General features: G+C 44.7%; 1 protein-coding gene across 1 annotated transcript; it reads right to left on the bottom strand.

The window, feature by feature from the left end:
- Positions 1 to 76: 76 nt before the first annotated feature.
- Positions 77 to 13,044, bottom strand: LOC147435283 (lanC-like protein GCL2). The gene is made up of 6 exons (XM_086488359.1): positions 12,759 to 13,044; positions 12,505 to 12,686; positions 1,483 to 1,594; positions 1,251 to 1,400; positions 859 to 1,176; positions 77 to 779 (listed from the first exon to the last, which is right to left on the bottom strand). Exons 1-6 carry the CDS (start codon positions 12,900 to 12,902, stop codon positions 438 to 440), a joined length of 1,248 nt encoding a protein of 415 aa, XP_086344485.1. The 5' UTR covers positions 12,903 to 13,044; the 3' UTR covers positions 77 to 437.
- Between the last annotated feature and the right edge of the window lie 5,567 nt (positions 13,045 to 18,611).

Genomic DNA, 18,611 nt, shown 5'->3' with positions numbered 1-18,611 from the left:
TGTCGACAACCTTACGAGTCCAGATTCCCTACCATTCACATGTTACTGATGTGTAGTCCGATGAGCTCTAAACACATTTAGAGAACACGCCATCGCTTCACTTCTTGTCTTGGGAGGAATAAAAGTGATAAATTCCTTCCAAAACCCTCAAAATAATCAAATGACAATGACAAAGTAACCCAGTACAAGCAGAGAAATGTCAAGTTCATGGAGAGAAATTCCATAAATAACTTGTTTTTTGGCACATGGTTCTGAGAGGGGGACGACCATATGACCATTTTACACCTTCATGGTCAAGAAGGATCAACTGCCCACAACCACGGTTTCCTCACTCTGCCTATTTGGGGCCATACATGAGATGTCAGTCAATTAGTCAGGAGGGATACGCAAATTCGTGGGCTGGATGCTTTCAGCTTGTAACCAACAGAAGCACAATCTCAAAGCTCGTAGCCTGGAAATCGAGCATACTCAGGCCTCAATATGTCCAGCCATAAGCAAGCAATGCCTGCCGACCCTTCGAACAAGGAGAAGGGGTGATCCCCTCCATGCATTTGCCCTGTGGAGATCAAGTTAAGCCCGTGTTCATACATAAAGTTAGAGAATGCTTTGGCCCGATGCAAATGGCGCCTGTCTCCAGTTAGCCTGTGCAAGGCCAGAAAGAGGTAAGCATTTCCACTGACACCGTGACAAAGACCAGCTTTACGTAGCAGACCCCGTCTCCAAACCACGTCGCCAGCATCGACTGCAGCATCCTTAAACTCGGCAACCATTGGAAACACCTGATACAATCTCTCTCTTTAGGATCAATAACAATATACACAAATGGGCAGAAGAAGCAATGTGTATTCTCAACAATACCTCTGCTGCTTTACACATTGTCAAACCGATGCCAGCAGCTCCATGACACCATTGAACTAGCCTGTCTTTAGCATTCCCCTCGCTTGAAGGATAATTCCCGGTCAAAAAGCGATGTCGGATCATGTAAAGAAGTGTTCCTTTCACATCTTCTGCATCAGCTTTACTTAGAGGGAAATGCATCAGCACATGCATGATTCCTGCCAGCCCATGTGCTGCTCCCCAATACCTTGTGCCATGCCACTGATACATCAAAGGACAAGACCCATGATGAGAGGCAGCTGCTCTTCCTGCTGCAAGGATAGCATCAGTAATGGGTCCCTGCATTATTTAAGATCAGGCAGTTATAGAAGCAAGAACAATCCCCTTGAGGCAGAACTGGAAGATGAACGTACAGTGGTGCTCCAGGGAATTGTCTCTTCCCCTACATATTTATTAACAAACAAGGATGCCCACAAGAGACCAACACGGCCGTATAGCAGCTCATAGGGCAAGCCAAAGCCACCTTCTTCTGGTCCGACAGCCAGATCTGCAGTGTTAGCAATCTGCAGACAACAGCAGCAATATAACCCTCAGACAGGCCCATGGCATTTGGCAATCATAAAAAGATGGGAGACTCTCCTTTACCTGTGAAAAAAAACCTAAGTAAAAAATCAATCTTTGCTCATCCCCACTAAGCTTCGCCGCAGCTGCTCCTAAAGAGTAAATCCCAGCTTGTCCACATATAAACGAAAAATACCTAAATCTCACGAAACATCTACAAAATCAGAATACAAGAGGGAAAATACAGTTCATAAATCACAGCTACTGCTCTTGAACGCTTCAAGGATCATACCAACTCATTAGATTGCATTAGGTCAAGTGGAGAAAGAATATTTCAGTCATTAAACCCAACTTCTTATAATTGTGTCAGGACAAACTCGTTATAACCGGGGGGGGGGGGGGGGAGAGAGAATTTGGGGGAGCTTTTGGCTGTCCAATTGCAACCCTCCGGTGGTCTGTGTCTGTTGCAACTCTCTTATACAGTCAACTGTTACTACCGTGCCTCCAGTCTTTTGATATATCTCCCTTCATTGTCCTCTGTATCATTGATATTTTTTGCCTATGTTATGCGATCCTGTTATATATTAAGGGTCTTCGCACTACCAAGATCGTCTTTATGTAATGCATTCCGGCTTTGGCTGGAGAGAGAGAGAGAGAGAGAGAGAGGGAGAAATGAAATGAAATGAAATGAAATGTTATATTAACGTCTTCAAAAGGCCAAAATGACCTATGAGACCAATCAGTTACAAAATAGTGAATCTAATACCATGTCTGGGTACAAAAGAACTAGAAGTGGAACAAAATACTACTACTACTACTACAATCTAAAACTACGTGGGTGTAGCAGCTGATACAATAGGTACCCGGTAAACTGGATGTAACAGTGTGTGAAACAAAGATGGAAGAAATGGTGAGGATCCATCCTCATCTGCACTCCGGATGTCGAGAGAGTATGGCTCGAATCTTCTGTTGTAGTCTCCGTCGATGCTGTGTAGCTCCTCTCCTCAGTCGCGGTCGTCTGTATCTCTGTAGCTCCAATGCTCGGTCGATGAGAGTGCCAGTAGTGGTCGAATGAGTGTGGGACGAGCTCTGCAGTGGTGGCTGCTCCTCTGGCTGTCCCATATCTAGTGAAAAGAAATCTGTAATGTGTCTCTGGGACTGCCTCTCTCTAGCTCTCCCCAGTAAAGTGTCTCTATACCTGTGTAACTCAAGTAGATATAGTCCAAGACATCTCTGATCCTCATAACTCATGACCCTAGATAGAGGACCAAAACCCTCTCTGAATAAGCAGTGGAAACGCCCCCGTATCTCATAGAACACTGTGCAATGACATATGTAGTGCAACTCTGTCTCTGGCTCTCTCTGGCATAATCGGCATATCCTGCTGTCTGCTGGTATCCCTCTGAATCTACCGGTCTCAATCTCGAGCTGATGTGAGGATGTGCGTATCTGACCAATGGCACAACGCAAACCATGAGACATATGTGTGTCCATGTAGCTGGGTCGAATCACAAACCCATCTCCTGTGAGGTGGAGAAGATGCTCTCTATAGAAAGCCATCTTCGTGCTCAACTCCTGAGGCGGCTCTATCCATGTCCTCCTGGTGTCGAGCTGGATCAGGTCCTGACGAATGAGTCTAGTGATCTCCACCCGTGTAAGAGACAGCGAGGGTGCCTGAAGAGAATACTGGAAAGGGGGCAACCTGTCCATGGTGAAGCCATGCGTCTGAAACCATGAAGTCATCTGTGCATACCAGCATGAAGTGTCCCCCTGTAGAGCTAACTGTCTGGAAGACTCAAGGGCCAATCTAGCATATCTGTCTCTAGTAGTATCCCATAGGCTGTGCACAAAGGACACTGATCTGGTAAGCGCCTCAATCTCCATGGGGGGGGCAGCTAGCTCTGCTCGAATGATCGCGTGAGGTACGGAGGCCTTGGCTCTAATCAATCGGGAGATCATAGATACCAAGGGCCTCTCCATACGTCTCCAACCATCCTGGCCTACAGAAGGTCCCCATACCTGTACCCCATACATCATAGCTGAGGCTACTAAAGTATCAAAGAGCCATAACTTTGTCCGAGGTTCCTGGAACTGAACCTGCGAACACATCCTCTCCAAGCCTCCCAAGGCCGCATAAGCTCTGGTCAGTCTAGTCTTTGCTGCTCTCCCCAAAGAAAACCTCGGCCCAGTGAAGACTATCCCAAGGTAAGTGTATGCATCTGTATACTCCACAATCTCTTGACCATACGTGAAGGTCGGTGCCGATCTCCTGATCCACTGCGGTGTGGTGTTAAACACCATGACCTTGGTTTTACCAAGGTTTACAGACAATCCACTATCCTCTGCAAAACTGTGTAATGCATCCAACTGTCGCTGCATACCCTCTGGTGAGTCAGAGATCAAGACAATATCATCAGCATATAACAACAATGGGATCCACGTCCCTGCCAGCTGGGCACCTCTATCACCCTCTCTGTCAATGTAATCAGACACCTCATCAACATACATACCAAATAGAGTAGGAGACAATGGGCAACCCTGTTTCACCCCGATAGTGGAGTGAACTAAGTCAGATATCCCCTCTGGGGTGCGTACATGTCCCATCACTGATCTGTATAAAGCCATAATCCCCCAAATCAACACTGTGGGCACCCCCATCTCCTGCAGTCTGCGCATCAGTCGAGCTCTCGGTACCATGTCAAATGCTTTGCGGAAATCCACAAAGCTACAATAAATCCGTCTCCCATGTGACCTGCCCTCCTCAATGATAGCTCTGAGTGTCAGAATATGGTCAAGAGTGGAGAAACCCCTCCTGAAACCTGCCTGTCCCTTTGCCCGTACACCCTCACCCTCTGCCCAGTTACTCAACTGCTGCTCAATAATGGATGCATACAATCGTGCCAGTGTGTGTCCAACCATAATAGTGCGGTAATTTCCAGGCTCTGTAGGATCACCTGCCTTGAATATAGGCACAATAGTAGACAACCTCCAAGTCTCAGATAATCCCTCACACATGGCACGATTGAACAACACTGCAAGAACCTCCATCAGCATATCCCTAGCATGTATAAAGTGCTCCGCTACTAGACCGTCATGATCGTAAGCCCTCCGGGTCCTCATCCTGTCAATGGCTCTCTTTACCATCTCAGTGGTAAAGAAGGTGCTCGTAGGTGGACATGGCTCTGTAGGATCTGGAAGGGGATCCTGCCCAGGAACCGTATATAACGATGCCGCATACTGGCCCCACACATCAGGAGAAGTAATCACTGGGGGAGGGGAGTGCTCATGGAAGAGTCGCCATGCCTCGCCTGAGTCTCTACTCAAGAACAACTGATACAAGTCTCGCTCCATCTGGGCCAGGTAAGCTCGTTTCTTCTTTCGCACAAGGCGCCGGAAAGCAATCCGCGACTGTCTGTAGGTGATGACTCCTAAATGAAGATCCCTCTGAAGCTGGGCTCTCATCTCTCTGCACTCCTCATCATACCAACTATTCTGGGGCATGCTCCCAGAATGTCGCCTCCGATCCGGTTGAGTGTGTGGGTATGCCTCTGATGCTGCATCATGTAGTGTCTCAATCAATAAAGTAGTGCACTCCTCTACTGAGAGGCCTGGAGCAACTGTGCATAGACGATCCCAGATCGCCTCTGTATAAACCGAGTCAGTCTCTGGTGTAAATGTATAACGGGTGTGTGACCTGCCTCCTGATTTCTGGGCTGTACTAAACTGAAAAGATACGGACAGTGTCAAGAGAGCATGATCCACTGCTACGCCCACTGGTCTGGCTCCCACCATGAAATCCTGAATACAAGGAATAAAGCTCGGCTGTGTCATAACATAGTCCACTGTACTGGCCCCATGTCTGTGTGGAAAGCATGTGAAGCCTGCTGCTCCAGGAAACCGCTCTAAGCCATTAAGTATGGCTAGCCCATGTGTAGTCGTCATCTCCGTGAGGTATCTCCCATACTCAGTCTGCTCTCTGTCATGTGAGCATCTGTCAAACCCCAGCTCACCCACATCCAACTCTCTAAGCATCTCATCTGAGGTGTCGTAGAAGACTGTCTGACAGTTGCCCGTTCGAGCATTGAAGTCTCCTAGGAGGATGATATCACCATCCCTAGAAAACTCCCATATATCATCATCTAGAATTGAGAAAGGCGACTGCCCTCTGGATACAGCATATACTGACGTACTGGGGGGGAAGTAACATATAGCAATATATAGAAATCGACCTGTGTCAGCTCTCAGCCTCACCCACATGTATCTAGCCTGATCATCTCTCCGTACAATATGTAGTAGTGGCTGTAGCTCCTCCCTAAACAACACCGCTACTCCTCCTGAACCTCTACTCCCATGCTCAGATCTCGTGACTGTTCTGTGGGCTGTCTCCCATTTGTATCCCACCACATGTGGCAACAGTTGGCCAGGGGCCTGGTGAGTCTCTGAAAAGAAAACAATGTCCTTGTCTCTGAAACTGTCCTCAAAGGCACCAACATCCAACCTCATAGACCCATTACAATTCCAAGTCGCCATCCTCAATGTGGTCCCATAGGTCTCGCACCGTCATGTAGAGCGCCGCTCTACAATCACCACCCGACCATCTCTGTAAAAGGCCATCTTCCCCTTCTCCCTTGCCGCTTGAATCTCGGGCATTACTTCTCTCATATGCGCAAGTTGTGAGAGAGTGAGGTCATCGCCTAAGAAAATACCTATCTTCTTGAGAGTAGGTCTCTTCCTCAAGAATTCCTTCTTCTCTTCCAATGAAGGGAAGCGTAGTATGAGAGCTCTTTCCTTTGAAGATTCTCCGGGGCCCTCACTCTTCTTGCCCACTCTCCATGCCTTTGTGTGTGAAGGCTTCTCCACCCCCATCATTGATGTGAGGCTTGTGACCTCTTTTTCCACATTGTTTATGTCCTTGAGGCCGGTTACCCTCACATGTAGAGCCCGCACCCTCCTTCTTTGTTCCTCTTCGAGGGTCATGTTGATAAGAGTGGGTGTACAAGGAGCTTCCTTACCTTTCCCTTTCTTGGCAACCTCAATCCATTTTTCGGCCTCCTCTACTTTCTTTTGCGTTTCGGATATGAGCGCGGCCCATGACTTCTTCTCCTCATTAATGTTGTCAATTTCTTCCCTCAAAGAGGGCTGAAATTCCCCCTCTTCAAGCCCATTTTTTGACCGTGTTTCCAACACTTCTTTGTGGAGGTCCAAAATGCTATTCTCCAACGTGGCGATCTTGTTGAGAAGATGATCCTTCTCGTCCTTCCACCTCTTCTCCTTTTCTTCATTTTCTCGGAGGAAAACGGTCTTCGCGTTCCTCCAATCTTCCATCTCTTTTCTCCATGCTTTCATTTCCAATTCAATGATGGAAATTCGTTTGGAGTGAAGCATATATTTGAGTTTGCTTGTTGCCATAGGTGAGGTTGGGGATAACATGAGAGAGAGAGAGAGAGAGAGAGAGAGAGAGAGAGAGAGAAGAGAGGATTGATGTTTCTAAAGTGCAGAAAATGCAGCAAACCCTAAAACGCAGATCTGTCCAACAACCCAAAAAAAAAAAAAAAAAAAAAACAGTCGCGAACCCTAAAATACAGGTCGCGAGCCCTAAAAACAGGTCGCGAACCCTAAAATACAGCAACAAACCCTAAACGAAAGCATGGTAAAGAGAGAGAGAGATGGTATGATGAGAGAGAGAGAGAGAGAGAGAGAGAGAGAGAGAAGTTTTGGAGTTGGAGAGAGAGAGAGAGAGAGAGAGAGAGATTTTACTAACATCTTCTATGAGCAGAGTTACGCTGACACAGAAGGAAGGGAGAGAGAAAGAGAGAGGTATCTATATTAATGCCTTCAAAAGGCCAGGTTGGCCTATGAGACAGAACTGTATACAGTAATGTCCATGTCCATATGGCATATGTATCATCATGGAACAAAGGACAATGAAGATGCAAATGCAAAAAGGCTTGGAATGGCTCTCCAGTCTCAAAAGAGTAGATGTACAACATACACATCGTCATAATCCTCTCGAGTTAGGGAAGGGCGTAGGGGATACAAGGCATCGGCTCAAAAAAGTCCCTTGTCCTATAATAGCCTGCTATGGGGATATTGTTACAGACTTGGACACTCCGAGCGAGAAATCAATAGCAACACACAAACAGAAACTGCAAAATCACTGAACTTGAATATATATGTGTGTGTGTGTGTGTGTGTGGAGAGAGAGAGAGAGAGAGAGAGAGAGAGAGAGAGAGAGGAGTCGACACGGCACTGCAGAGTTTCAAGCCAAGATGCACCGGCCCAAAGTATTTCTTTATTATTGCTTCACAAAGGTACAACTCCCCAGGGTCCTCTTCTCTAAAACTTTGTGTCCATATGCTAAAGAGTGGCCCTCTTGGCACTTATAAACGTACAAGGGATGCCCAAAAGCACTTGATCCAAAACCACTCTAGAAATAGTCATCTAAGTTGATCATTCTCAGATGATGCCAAGCCGTGATGACATCTTCCTATTCTTCCCTTATCCACGTGGAAGTGAAAACTCTCTTAATTTTACCTACCTCTCAGGTGCTTCTCTGCACAACAGAGTAGAACAACATGTCTGTGCATTTCCTTTCAAGTAAGATGTTGCTCTTAGTATCTTGGAGCGTTGCGGGAAACCACCTTCCGAGAAGGCAACGTCAAGCTGCTTTATGAATTCAAAGGGCTCGATGGGTGTCCTGGTAGCCTAAAAACATGTCAAACTTAATTGTTTGACTCCCATCCTTCAACTCCTTGGTCCAAGGTGAAAAGGTATGTAGTGTACGACATGTTTTAGGTACGTACGGAACGTACTACCGTACTGAACCACCTTTCAGGTACGTATTAGGTACATACCAATTGTAAAAAACTCGTGTTTTAGGAAAAAAACCATAGACTCATAAACAAATTTAGATTACAAATTACAATGCTGAAAATGAACATATTGACAATTGGACATAAAACTCAAATGCCGCAAGTCTCACTGATAAATCATAAAACCAAGTTCAACTACAAGCATATTGTCTCAGACGTCTGTGAACTTCTCTTGTGTCTCTGTTGCTCTCTGGAAATTGAAATCGTTACATGTACTGAGTATAAGGCATACAACCTTGGGCTATTAGCCTACTAGCATTCCAGACCACCAAAAAGCCCCAAATCAGCTCGCGATCCATGTCCGCACCCTAACGCTACACATTGGGCAGTTTTTTATTGCAGCACTATACAGAACCGTATTGTATGTAACGTACCGTACCGCACCGTATGGTTGTACCGTACGAAAAGGTAAGGTGCGTACATACTGATGCAACCTTGCCTTGGTCTTCTTGTTCTTCTTCTCATTGTTTGAATTGTCAACAAAGGATGAGGTCTCCTTCTTTGAAGTGCTAGAAGGGTCCCTGTGTCTTCTAGAATTTTTCCAAAATTTGCTTTTCTTGTTTCTTCGCTTCTTCCACTTCTTCTCCGCTTTTCTTGCTTTTTCTCCGCTTCTTCCACTTTTTCTCATCCTCTCAGACAGAGGACAACGAATTGTCAAAACTCTCTGAAGACGAAGAAAAATTTGGGTCATCCACATAACGAGCACGCTTACGGCCCAAATAACAAGGGGAGTCCGTTGATTTTCTCTTCTTCCAAGAGTGCTTTAAGCCTTTCATCAATTGGTTTGTCTTCTTTTCAAGAGCTTTGTCAAACTCTTTCTATAAGTACAATTTTTTGTTTTTTTGCACTTGGCTTTGCTTTTTGTTTCATTACCGAATTGACAGGAAGATGGACGGCCTCTCGCAATCTAAAATGAGCCTCGTCAAGCAGGTGAATCTTCAAGTGATTCACATATTTTTTCGGGTCTTTGGAGTACTACATCAATCTTTTCATACACTTGTCAATCTGCACTTGACGTTGTACTCCGCTCTGTCAAGATTCCCTACCAAAAATTTACCTAAATCTCCATTGGTTTCTTCTATGCCTAAGCAAGGACTTAGCTTTTCTTCATCTCCCCACAGACCAAAGGTCGAACGGATGTCATCTCTGTCAGATTCTCCATGAGAACCCATATGTGCTGCAAAAAGGATCCTTCGTAGAGAAGAATCATTATGAGCCCTGATACCATTGTTACAAGCTTAGACACTCCAAGCGAGAAATCAATAGCAACACACGAACAGAAACTGCAAAATCACTAAACTTAAATATATGTATATATATATAGACAGAGAGAGAGAGAGAGAGAGAGAGAGAGAGATGAGGATAATATATATATATATATATATATATATATATAGAGAGAGAGAGAGAGAGAGATGAGGAGAGTCAACACGGTGTTGGGCAAGAGAAAAAGTGGGACACCTCTATAGCCTTATAGCCCATGAGCGTTCAAAATTCAATCTTAACACCAAAAAGTATATCAAAACCACTCATAGTAAACCCCAACCATAAAGGCCTATGCTCCCTTGGAAATTTACAAACACACGCCCACCCAAAGAACCATAACACATAGAAGCAAAACCCTATCAAAGCACGGTTTTACAACACGCCGACCAATGCATATGAAGACAAGGGACTCTCCTTCACAATTGGACATCACAAACCCACAATTTCAACATCAACTCCACAATTCATAGATGCATGCTCTGTCTGCACACAATTTGCCACTAGGCTGCCACAACCATAACCCTGCAGAGAACTAGACGTAACTTGAAGAGCACAACTCCAATTTGGGCACTTTAAAGCTTGGAAGAAAGCTTCAAAAATGACTCGCGAGAGAGCTGAAGATCAACAAAAATTGAATCTACACGCCAGTACATGCAAAATTGACGCGAACAGAGAGCTGTCCTGATACGACTATACGTAGAGAAGGCAAGGCGAAGACAAAAATTGCATCAAAAAGCAAGGGAAGCTATAACAACCCCAAATCTGTAAATTTCTAATCTTTGGTTGAATTTTTTTAAGTTTTTACATGAGTTTTAATTATATACAAGTTTCACTTCAAAAAACTCACTAACGGACACTTACAATAGTCCGACAACTGGCACTACACTAGCACCTTGCCCTGCATGCACATGTGCTTGCTAAAGCAAGCTAAAAACCCACAAAAAGAAAGTCCATACACCCTTTTGACATCGGACATCGTGTCCATATGTACAAATTTTACAAAAACCGGGGTGTCTGAAATGCGCGCAACAACATGGCGCAGTTCCAAGCCAAGATGCACTTGCATTGGCCCCAAAGTCTTGCGTCCATTTCCGTATTTCTTTATTATTGCTTCGCAAAGATACAACTTTCGAGGGTCTCCGTGTCCAAATGCTCTCTAACGAGTCGCCCTGCGGACAATTATGAACATTTAAGAGATGCCCAAAAGCACTTGATCCAAAATTTCTTGCACCCGAAAGCATCTACCACCAAAAGCATGCGTAAAATTATCAAATCTACAGCCAACGCGAAGATCCAATATTTATTTTAGCTTTAAGTATTTATTTTACTCATTTGTCAAATGTTGGGTAGAGCATTTTGCTAAGGTGACTATATAAGCACACTTTAACCCCCATTGTATAATCAAAAATTCATTGCCAGGGTTCGTTGGTTCAACTCTCTCTCTCTCTCTCTCTCTCTCTCTCTCTCTCTCTCTCTCTCTCTACGCTTCCACATCGTCGACTATGACAGCCACGTGCAACGGAGGTGCAACGGAATTGAAATGGTGAAGATCTAGGTTTTACACTTCCACCAATCTTCACATCTTCCCTTGCAACAGAATTGAAATGGTGAAGATCTAGGTTTTACACTTCCACCAATCTTCACATCTTCCCTTGCATTAGTGATTGCTTTAGTATGAACGATGGTTCCTTTTACTTTCCTTGAAGAGAGGGAATGAGAGAGAGAGAGAGGTAGAGGTAACAAAGAAGAGAGAGAGAGAGCGAGAGAGAGAGAGAGAAGAGGAGAATGACACCCGATGGGATCCCAACCAACCCTCTCAAGGGCCCCCCTCACTCTTGCTAATGTATTTCCTCTTGATTGTGTAAATGGAATGTACAGACGTACAATACCTCAAGTGCAGACTCTACTTACTCGAATGGATACTCGAATGGGAAATGCTCCTCCGGGACTGACTTGATGCACCTTTGGATATGTCTCACTGTGGAATTGTTGATGGCCACCGAGGGGTAGATCTGGGGCTGATTTGCGCTCCCGATGTGAGAGGAATGAAGGGCTGAAACACAGATGATGTTGAGTCCGACGATGGACAGCAATGGGAGCACTTGATGCGGCAAAGGAATGGCCGAGGAGAGGCTCAATGGGCTGCCGTTGACCACAACGGGAAGGCTAGAGAGTGCAGATCCGAGCCAGTTCCCGGGAGGGAAGGGCTGCAATCTGAAAACTCTAGGGCTAATCTAATTAAAATAGGCTAGTGCTAGGCTGAAAACTGTAAATTGTTAGTGATCTACTGCCAAAAACGCTAGGGTTGATCTACTCTTGCAAAAATGCCTAGGCTTGTTTTCTGCTAGCGCTCCTCAAATTTGTTGTAACTGATGGAGCTCTGCTCCCTTTATAGGCCAAATCTATCCGCTGGGGAATCCGATTGATACAAGGAATGGCTCATTTGATTCCTTGCCGGTACTAATCCTCCTAGGATTCTAGACACTCCTATCTAAAGATAAGTGGAAAATTGGCTATAAAAGTCGATGAAGAATGTCCACGTGGCACACAAAGCCATGTGCACGTGGCAATAGAGCTCCATCCAGTTCTGAATAAATGTTGGCTAACTATCCCATCTTTTGTTAGTTTTCAGTTTTGTATGTCGTCCTAATATATGGATACCAAGAGGACACTGACAGCTATATATTAGTGGTCTAAATTGGCTGATTTTTTACCTCGTAGGCAATAATGAAAGCTTAGGGTTGTCCATACGGACAATGTTAATTTACGAATCACCAGGAACAGCATGCTTAGTAATTATAGTGAGTCTATAACAGCCAATCACAAAAACGTGGGACTCGAAAAGAAAAGAAAAAAAATCATGCTAAAGAATTACACAATTGTACTCTGGATTTATTTCTGCATACAAGGGGATTTTGTTTCAAAAAAGAGAGAAAGGAGGCAACCAACACTAAAGACAATAACTCACTGCTTTAAGTGTGCAGCGGAAGCTGCGCAGCTGTCTGTGATCTCCAAACAAAGAGAAAGATCTTTAACGCTCCCCATAGCCTCGAAGCATCGGAAGCATAAGAAAGCGGTTCCCAGTGCGCCTGTGTACAGAGTGGGATCGTGTACTCTAACTCCCCTTCTCGACCAAGTTGATATAACAACCTATACACAAGATGGGATCAGAAGCCCTCTCTCTCTCTCTCTCTCTCTCTCTCTCTCTCTCTCTCTCTCTACCTCGTCTTTCAAACTCAGGGCCGCAGCAAGCAGGCTTCGCGGTTCCGTAAACCCTGATTTTCTGGTGGTGACGCCAACTCCGCCTCCTCCGTCCTCTCCCTCCACAAAATCCATCATATTATTCTCAAAGGCCCGCTCAGACATCTCGCGCACACACGCACAGGGGGGGAGAGAGAGAGAGAGAGAGAGAGAGAGAGAGGAGGGGTGTTTGTGGTGGTTGCGTGCAAAGGCGCGCGTGTTTAGTAGTATGTCACTCTGTGTGGGTGGGTTTAGGGGCAGCTTGTACATACAAGCTGCACCTGCCACCGCTTCGTTCAAATTTTGGGTCGGTTCGAAGTACGGACAGGCCACGACGCTGCCACGTGGTCCTTTCATTCCTTCACGTGCTTAATGTTGATTTCAAACAAATGCTTGAAAAGTGAGAATAGATCTATTAAAGATGCCACGAAAAGTCCATCCCAAAATTGTGAGGGTCGTTCGCAAGCTTTGTGTGGCTGCCATGCCAAAGCACGAGAAGTCTCTCTCTCTCTCTCTCTCTCTCTCTCTCTCTCCACACCTTTGTGTTGAGCCGATTGAGGTAGCTCTCTGAGGTTTGTGCGATGAGTCTGCAGAGGGAGAGCAAGCTCAAGCAGCTTATCAGTGTAGGCAATGAGCGATGGACGCTACGCACGCTAGTACTTGCCAAGCTCTATGCTCGCGATAATGCTCTCTTTGCATAGCTTTGCCCATGAAAGTGGTTTGTCTGTCAACCTTGGTAAAACCAAGGTCATGGTACTTAATACGACCCCACAGTGGATCAGGAGGTCAGCGCCCGCATTCACATACGGCCAGGAGACGGTGGAGTATACAGATGCTTACACCTACCTTGGAGTGGTTTTTAGTGGACCAGCATTTTCATTGAGAAGAGCAACAGAGACTAGATTGATCAGAGCCCATGCAGCATTGGGTAGATTGGAGAGGATGTGTTCACATGTTCAATTTCAGGAGCCTCGGACGAAGCTCTGGCTCTTTGACACCCTGGTGGCTTATGCATTGCTCTATGGAGCTGAGATTTGGGGACCTTCATTGGACCATCATGGGAGGACAGGTCGCACTGATGGATGGGGGGACATGAAGAAGCCACTAGTCTCTATGATCTCACGGCTCATTAGAGCCAAGGCTTCAGTACCATTGCCATTATACGAGCAGAGCTAGCTGCCCCCCCACTAGTGGTTGAGGCGCTCACCAGATCCGTCTCCTTCATGGACACCCAAGATACATGGACACCTACCTGTCTCATGGGATACGATGTGCTATTGGCCAGATACGCACATCTTCACACGAGCTGCGGATCGAGACTAGGAGATACAGCAGAGTACCAGCAGAGGCTAGGACATGTCTCCTATGTGACCTGGAGCCTGAGACAGAGTTGCACTACACATGCCATTGCCCCGTCTACTACGAGATACGCCGCCGCTTGCACTGCTTGTTCAGAGAGGGCTTCGGACCACTCTCTTGAGTCATGCGGTACGAGGATCAGAGATACTTGGGTCTGTTTTTGCTCGATCTGCGCAGACACAGAGAGAGAGCCTGATCAGAGGAGCGGTCAGCCAGTCTCAGAGATGGATCACAAACTTCTTTAGAGCAGACACTGGACACCCGGAGGAGCTACTACCATAGGAGAGCTCGCCGCCTCACACTGGAGGCACACTGATCGATCGAGCGACTAAGCTAGGGAGATCCAGATGCCCACGACTGCGGAGGACTACACGGCATCAATGGAGGTTGCATTAGAGGATTCGGATCTTTTTGGCCCAGCATGCACGACGCGCGGTCAGGCTATTAACCATGGAGGAGATTTATGAGATCCGCCAACGACCGATGCTGGATCTTTTGTGATCTGTGATTTAGCTATCCCACCTAGCTGGATCTTTTGTGATCTCTGATTTAGTTATCCCACCTATCTGCTTAGATCACACCTAGCTGTTTCAAATTCCATAGCATTTTATTATGTCATTTTATTTTGTCATTTTTGTTACTCTGACTGTTACGAGACTGGGCACCCTCCTGTTGTAGTGGTTAGCTGCAATTGGGATAGCTGGCGTAATGGTTAATTATGTGTTGTCTATTTATTTTCTAATTGAGTTGATGATGATTTTGTAGAGTGGAATGCGGGGAGTTGATAAAGAGGCGACGGCAATTACTCTTGGCCATTTTATATTTGCACAGTATTTTAGAATATCATTTCAATAAACCACTATGGCTCTGTAAATAGTTGTAGTGGGAACTCCCCTTATGGGTCATGCAAGAACTAATGAGCTTCACTCATTTACAAAAGTAAAGTGGTTGTAAAAGAGGGGCCTCAATTTTTGGCACCTTAAACTCCAACATAATATATTAAATACCAACTCCACAAGAGAGGTGCCGTGGAGTTTGGGACTAGATTTAGGCCTTTTTCTTGCAGATTCTCTTCTCTACTCTCTTATGCTATGGTTATTTTGTTGTGTACTCTCTAATTTAGTCTCCATCTCTTACACATCTCTTACACTTTCTTACAAGCATGTCTATGTCAATTCTATGTTTACTGTGTGTGTGTGTGTGTGTGTGTCATAGTTTAGGTGTGAGTGTGTGTGCTTGAAAATTGGAAGAAGAGGTGGACAGGTTGATCGTGATGTTTGTGAGCATGTGTTGAATAATCTAAGCAATCGGTCTCCCCATCTCTTCTCCCAACAGTGGTATCAAAGCTTCAGGTTCGAGGAAAAATTGGCCCCAGATTTCAATATCAAAAAGGAATTCCTCGAATCGACAAATTTCAAATTGCAATTCATCAACTTTGCAATTCAAAGATTCAAGGATTCGTGGCAATTCAAAAACTAATCGATCGAATTTGCAAAAGAAATTTTGCTTGGTCATTAATTGGCAGCAAATCGGCAACTAAGCGGCAACTGGTTTCTAATTCGGCTTCATAACGATCAAAATACGGTATGTCGAGTCTCAAATTCCAAGTTAATACCTAATAATTGTGGATTGTGAAGTCAAGAAAAAGAGAGAGCAAGAGAAGAAGGAAGTAGTGAAAATTGAAGCGCGTAAGTGATTCGACTTGACCTTGGGAAGCGACATCGGGCGGCACAAACAAAACAAAATTGAGAGAATTTTGATTTAGCAAGAATAAGGAGGAAGGAACACATAGAAGCAACTTGGGTACTACGGGATTTCCACAAAAAAAAGTCTCAAGTTCGCATCAGCTTGGATCGACGGTGCCCCTTTTTTCAATATAATCAAGCAATTCAACGATGGAGGAGATGAGTTACAATGGGAACCACCCCTAGCCTAGCCGAAATCATCACTGACGACCACCACCGAATTCAGCCAGGTCGCTCTCAATCTAGTCGCCTGAGGTGCGTGTACGTTTTCTCCTTTTTGTTCGCGGGTCGAGAAGACCTCTGCAGGCCGTGACAAACTCTGCATGCCGTCGCGCTGTCGGCACCTCTCTATGCTCGTCGCTTCTCACTATTATGAAAAAAAGTGACCCTTTTGCTTGCTTAAATTACTTGGCCGCCCATTGCCTTTACTTCGGCTGCCCACTGCAAACCCTCAAGTCCTTTAAATTCAACCATTCTTAATACTTCAAGAGGACACCCACACCTTATTACTAATCGGCCATTGAACAGTCAAAGCTATCGACCGAATTGGTCCTGATCCAGGATGGACATTTTTGTTGGATAGATGGTCTCTAATTCCTTTATTTTTTGCCACTTTCCATTGCAAAATTATTAATTTAAAAAAAATACCCAGTTATTTATTTCAAGAAACGCATCCAAAGATCAGAACAAGAGGCGATCAAAGGCCGCGTATCATTAGCGATTATCCGCCACGACCCAAGGCACGGATCAGGCAGTGACCATACCGTAAAATTGTCAGTGTATTATTATTTTGGGGTAAGGAAGACCGGACGCTACAAAATTCGACCGGCTCGCCGACGCATAGTCGGACCGTCCACTTCTCTGTCAATTTCTTAGCGCATCACCATTCCGGACTGGACGCCACCGCTATTCCTCAGCTAAGTACATTACATTTCTGTTATTTATTTTACTCTTAATTCCGCATATTGCATCTGTGAATATCACCAAATAGCATTTTTAAGCATTACCATTTAAATATTTATTAAAAAATATTTGTTTTAAAAAAGAGAAAAACATCAAAAGCACGCAATCATGGCACACTTCCTCAGGCACCCACGATTGCGGAACAACTTCGAAATTTGCAACAGTCACTCACATATGAACGCATGCGAAGGCAAGAACTTGAACATAAATTATTATATTCTGCATGCACCGAATCTGCACCGGCACCCAAGAAAAACAAAATTAGCAGAAAAGTCTTCACTTTCAAGGATTTTGACGGCACTAAAGATGCTAGCACGGTTCTAGCATGGGTTAGCCAACTAGATTACTATTTTCATGATGAAGACTTTCCCGAGCGTGAAATGGTAAAATGTGCATCAAATAATCTCACTAGCAGCGCTGCATTGTGGTGGAACGCCACCAAACAACATGGAAGAAGACCACACACCTGGCATGCATTAAAAAAAGTGTTTTTACCCCAATTTTTACCCACACAGTACAAAGCTAAAGCACGACATCAATGGGATTTAATTCGACAGGGTCGAAATGAAGATGTATAGGGTTACACTGACCGTTTTTGGAATTGTTTAATGCAATTGCAAGCTATTGAACATGTTAGTCACAGGAAATTGAAGCGAAAGTACATATCAGGCTTGGCACTACAAATTGGTGCTGAGGTTGATATGTTCGAACCAAATTCTCTGTCAAAGGCTATTAATTTGGCTCTCAACGCAGAAAAGAAGAAAGGTGGACAATCCTCTCACACTTATCAACCTGCTAACACTAACCGCAACAAGAGACCTCCTTTCTCTACTAACTTTGACAAAAACAAACACCAAAGCCGTACTTTTTTCAAAAGACGTAGATTCGACAATTCTCCTACAACTGCACAACCTCATACGAGCAACAACAACAACAACAACAACAACACACAGCAATGAGGCAACCAAAATTCTTTCAACCAACGTTCTCCTCCAAATTCTAATGGTAACAAAAAGGTGAAGTGTTTTAAATGCTTTCAATATGGTCACTATGCAGATAAGTGACCAAATGGTCATGCTAAGGGCAATGGTCAATCCAATGGCCATTCCCATGGAGTCAACAAAAATTCAAGTCAAAAACCCTTCAACAACAACTGCCCCAACGGAGCTACTCTTAACCTCGTCTAAGATGCTACACCCGACGACAACGAAGTGGAAGCTAACTACGGTGAGGGATATGATCCTGATTATGATAACGATGACAACCCATCCTCAAGTACTCCTATATCTCCTCACACTTTGTTTAAAGTACAAGGCACTGTTAAGGGTGAAAATGTCACCATTCTGTTAGATGATGGTAGTAGCCATGATTTCATTTCCACGCGATTGGCACAGCAACTATCACTCTCTGAAATCTCATCACCTCACAAGGTCAAAATTGTTTTTAATAATCAACGTTTCAATTGTAAAACTCAAGTCACTGTTGAAGTTTGCATTGGAGAATTCACACAAGCACGCACATTTTTGGTAGCACCATTGCATGGTCTTGATATGATTTTGGGAATGCCATTTCGTCATGAATTTGACCCGTTGATTAATTATAAAACACGTACAATGTCTCTCACTCATAATAATAAAAATTTCTCCATCCAAGCAACACTGGCATATCAAAAATTTCCACTCCTCTCTCACACTCAAGCCAAACGAGCAATTCGAAAACATGGGAAAACATATTTAGTATTAGTAAATCAAATTTCTGTTGAAACTGA

This window comes from Adiantum capillus-veneris, chromosome 18 (assembly GCF_014529385.1).
Source record: "Adiantum capillus-veneris isolate H3 chromosome 18, ASM1452938v2, whole genome shotgun sequence".
Classification (NCBI taxonomy): Eukaryota; Viridiplantae; Streptophyta; class Polypodiopsida; order Polypodiales; family Pteridaceae; genus Adiantum; species Adiantum capillus-veneris.
Note: the sequence above shows the minus strand (reverse complement) of the source record. Positions and strands in the feature narration are given on the sequence as shown.

Bases quoted from the DNA above. Each gene is read 5' to 3' on its own strand.
- LOC147435283 (XM_086488359.1), bottom strand. From the start codon at position 12,902: ATGTCTGAGCGGGCCTTTGAGAATAATATGATGGATTTTGTGGAGGGA. The intron at 1,595-12,504 runs GTGAGTTATTGT...CGTGAGATTTAG, and splicing joins TCCGCTGCACACTTAAAGCA to GTATTTTTCGTTTATATGTG. The intron at 1,177-1,250 runs GTACGTTCATCT...TAAATAATGCAG, and splicing joins CAATTCCCTGGAGCACCACT to GGACCCATTACTGATGCTAT.